Source organism: Gossypium arboreum, chromosome 13, assembly GCF_025698485.1.
Source record: "Gossypium arboreum isolate Shixiya-1 chromosome 13, ASM2569848v2, whole genome shotgun sequence".
Taxonomy (NCBI): Eukaryota; Viridiplantae; Streptophyta; class Magnoliopsida; order Malvales; family Malvaceae; genus Gossypium; species Gossypium arboreum.
In genome coordinates, this window is record NC_069082.1 from 6,837,401 (window position 1) to 6,841,504 (window position 4,104).

Genomic DNA, 4,104 nt, shown 5'->3' on the forward strand with positions numbered 1-4,104 from the left:
CTTAAGATGAAAAATTGATCATTTAGGCCCTTTAAAAATTTTAAAATATTAAATTAGTAAAGGTAAAATTGTATTTTGGCTCACCTAAAAATGATAAAAATTTGATTTAATTCTTTAAAAATTATAAAGATATAAGCTATTAAAATTTAAAATTTAATTTTGGCCCCCAAAATTTTTTTTTGTCTTCACCCCTACTCTATTCCTTTATCAAAGTAATAAGATATAATGATTTATTCGGTCCTCTAACTTTACAAAAAAAAATCATTTTAGCCCTCTATTTAAAATTTTGCCACTTTTAGCTCTTAAACTTGAATTGTGTATCAAATCATCCCAAAATGGATAAAAAAGTATGTGTTAACTTTGTTGACGTGGTATACACGTGGATGATATATTAGCAATTAAATATTTTTAAATATAAAGAAATTCAAAAAAATATTAGAAAACTATAAAAAAGTATAAAAAGTATAAATATTATATACTTTTAAAAAATATATTAATTAATTATTGATGTAAGTACATGTGGACTTTCACGTGGATGGCATGTTAGCAAATTTAATGAACGTTACATATTTTATCCATTTTAAGTGATTTGACAAACAATGCAAGTTTAAAAATTAAAATAAAAAATAAAAATTAATTGAAAGGTTAAAATGATTGTTTTGTAAAATTGGAAGGCCAAATAAATCATTATGCCAAATAATAATAGTAATTATCTATGATATATCTATACTATTAATAAAACATTTAACCGAGTTGGTCACGAGTTAATCGAATACCAACTCGATTAAGAAATTACTAAAATACCATTTTATTAAATCACTACTATTATTATCTTGGTCTTTTATCTTTCCATACTTTTATATAGTTTTTCTAAATAAAAGAACTAAATTTAATATATTTACTGAATTGAACATGTATTTAATGAATTTATAAACAAATTATTTACCACTAAACTAATAACAATTCTTGAATAAACTTTAAAATTTTAACTTTTAACATAAAATGTTATTGGTAATTATTTTCAGACTATACGTTTTATTATTTATTGTATGTTATTTTTAAACACATTTATATTCTAAATTTATGACTTCACACATATACGCATGTAATATGATTTTAGTATATATAAATGATAAATTTAGAGAACTTTTGAAGTGGTAAAAATAATTTTATTTATTATATTACTATACAAAAATAATATGAAATGTTAAAAATATTAATAATGTTTTATTAAAATTAAAATTAGTTTTTGTACTAATGTTAAATTGTACTTTCACCATATTTATATAATTCAATTTTAAGCTAAATCTATAGTTTAAATTATAAAAAATAATCGTAAAAACAATGGCTTAAAATTTTTTATTGTTAATATATGATCTAGATAATATTATTTGTACGTTAATAACAGAAACAAAAAATTTCCTTTTTCGTTAAAGGGTGCAAGAAAGGATATTTTGGTCTATATGAAATAATTGGACCAACAAACTTTGCCACATGCACTCATGATTGGATCTATGGCATGAGAATAATTGAAACATCATGGGAAACAGCTTAGGGGGTTTGACCAAAAAGCCCATTGAAGAAGAACAAAAATATTGTAATTAATATATATTTATCCCTTAGTAATAACATTGACTAAATAACAAAATTCGATTTACCCTTTATATGATCCAATCCTGGCCGTTCATTTAATTAATGACATAAAAAATGAGGAGAAATTAAATATTCTTAAGCGAGACAGATGGAGTTGGGGTGGGTGGGCCTATCTACTGTTGCTGTACATCCTGAGCAGAGGAGCGTAACCTCTTGGCTGGCGGCTCTAGTTGGCTACTGGAACTACGCGTATCACAGCTGCCACAAGCAGCCGCGTCGAGGACGCCGACTGGGCTTGGAGGAGCGAGTGACGGCTGGACGCTTGGCTCCTTGAGCCGAGCAGATGGACACGTGTCGATCAAGTATTTCTCCATGAGTTGGTGACAGCTTCTCACCATTTCCTATCACCAAGCAAAAAGGATGCAAAAAAAAAAAAAATTCACCACGAGATTTTATAGGTTTTTTTTTTACACAGCTTTCTATGCTTCTTTAATCTTCGAAATTCTCGAAAAAAATACGATATTTTCAAAGCAGTCCTTAAACAAAAATGAAATTATACTTCAATCCACTTAAAGAAACACATTTTATATTTTCAAATTTTGAAGTTTAACTTTCCATTAATTTAATTAAAAATTTAATAAAAGTCAAAAAGATAGTAATATTTTTCAAATTGTACAAAAAAAGAAATGGGAATATATCATATTATCACGTTGTAAAAAGTAGCTCAGATGGCCTTATTATTATAACAATGAGTTTGAACACGTATAGAATAAAGGGATTAAAACCGTAAAAAACATATAGAACAGGGACCTTGTGTAGAATTTGACCAAGCGACGAGTACTTACTTTGTTTACACTCTCGGGGAAAAAGGCGTCATAGGCCGGAAACTGAAAACCCTCTCCGAGAGCACAAAAGACGGCGGCTGCTGCCATTGCCGACGGTGCAAACTGCAAGAAATCAATAACTGCATCCCCACCCCCAAAGAAAAAAGAATCATATAAAAGCAAAATAGAATAAAATCTTTTTTACAATTCAAATTATAGATCAATAGAATTTTATATACCACGAGTGGTGCTGAGAATTAGATCCGAAGAAGCAGAGAGAAGAGAAGCAAAAGAATCGGGTAAGGAAGGGAACTTGCAAAGGAAGAGATGGAGATATTCAAAGGGAGTTACAGAGCGTAGTCTCCAATTGAGAGCGGCCATCACACGGAGCTCCATTCTTTGGACGGTTTCGGGTTCGAAAACGAATCTGGGTTCAAACAGTTGAAGGTCCAGCAACAATGGCACCTCGGCTTCCTCCATTTTCGCCGCCAAAGATAAACAAGCCACTGATAGAAGCTGAAACGGCCACCCATTTGGTAGCTACGAACACCAAATTTCAAAGGACTTATGCAAAATTATAGACTAAAATTTCCGTTACAAAATTACAGTGAGAATTGTGAAATGGGTGTTTACCGGAAGTGAATATGAAGAGAGGAAACGGTCTAAGTAGTTGACAGAGAGAAACGCCGTTACTGGGCTGAAATTATAGTATGCATGCACCTGCATTGCGTCATCTCATAAAAATCAATAAAATTTGAATATAAATGTGTATATAATTTGGGTACCTTTAGGATCCAATTGATGGAGTCTTGACGGGCTATGACGTCGATGGAACGTTGCTGGCAACGATGGAGGTAATCGGGGAAAGGCATGTGATAGGATTCCATGTCGATGAGTGTTGAAATGGTATCCTCATCGGACGGTCCATAATTGTGGGACGACGTACCGGGTTCCCGAGTTACCAGTTCAACGGCAGCGGAGTCGCCGGAAGACAAGCTGCTGGTCGTGGTGGCGGTGGTGGTGCTACTACCGGATAAGGCAGGGGAGTTGTTTAAGGGAGTTGGGTGAGAGTGAGAGAGGGACATTTCGCTGATATAATGATAAAGATGCGGCGGGGGCAGAGGCAACGTCGTTTAATGAAAGGGTATCAGCTTCGGCGGTGGCATTGATGACGGCGACGACAAGGTGGAGGAGTGAGTCGATATTGGTGGTGGTATTTGTATTATCATTGGCTTTGGCTTTGGTTTTTATGGTGTTTTACATCTTTCACAAGTTTCTTTTCCTTTTCTTTTTTAAATATAATTACTAGTGTTTTAATTGAATGCTTGTATGTATTACAACTTTACTTTGACAATCAGATTAGATTTTTTTTTTTAACGATCCGGCCCAGTTACACCTATAAATAAAGTTAATCAACGGCTTTTCGCATTGATAACAATATTTATATTAATTAAATTAAATTCAATTAATCACATTAAATTTATCTAAACGTGAGTTTGATAAGTTTAAAAAATAAATATTGAATTTATATTATAAAATTATTTGATATATTAGTAAATTGTTAAAAGTAAATCTTGACTAATTGAAAATTTATTATTTTATAATTTATTTATTTATTTTTGAATAATTTTAAATAAAAATAAAATATAATAATTTGAATATTTTAATTTTAATAAAATAAAAAAAT

General features: G+C 31.0%; 1 protein-coding gene across 1 annotated transcript; it reads right to left on the reverse strand.

Annotated features, from left to right (window-relative positions):
- Positions 1–1,576: 1,576 nt before the first annotated feature.
- LOC108463176 (cyclin-D2-1-like) lies at positions 1,577–3,864 on the reverse strand. The gene is made up of 5 exons (XM_017763120.2): positions 3,203–3,864; positions 3,051–3,137; positions 2,657–2,957; positions 2,439–2,557; positions 1,577–1,994 (listed from the first exon to the last, which is right to left on the reverse strand). Exons 1-5 carry the CDS (start codon positions 3,500–3,502, stop codon positions 1,767–1,769), a joined length of 1,035 nt encoding a protein of 344 aa, XP_017618609.1. The 5' UTR covers positions 3,503–3,864; the 3' UTR covers positions 1,577–1,766.
- Positions 3,865–4,104: the final 240 nt, after the last annotated feature.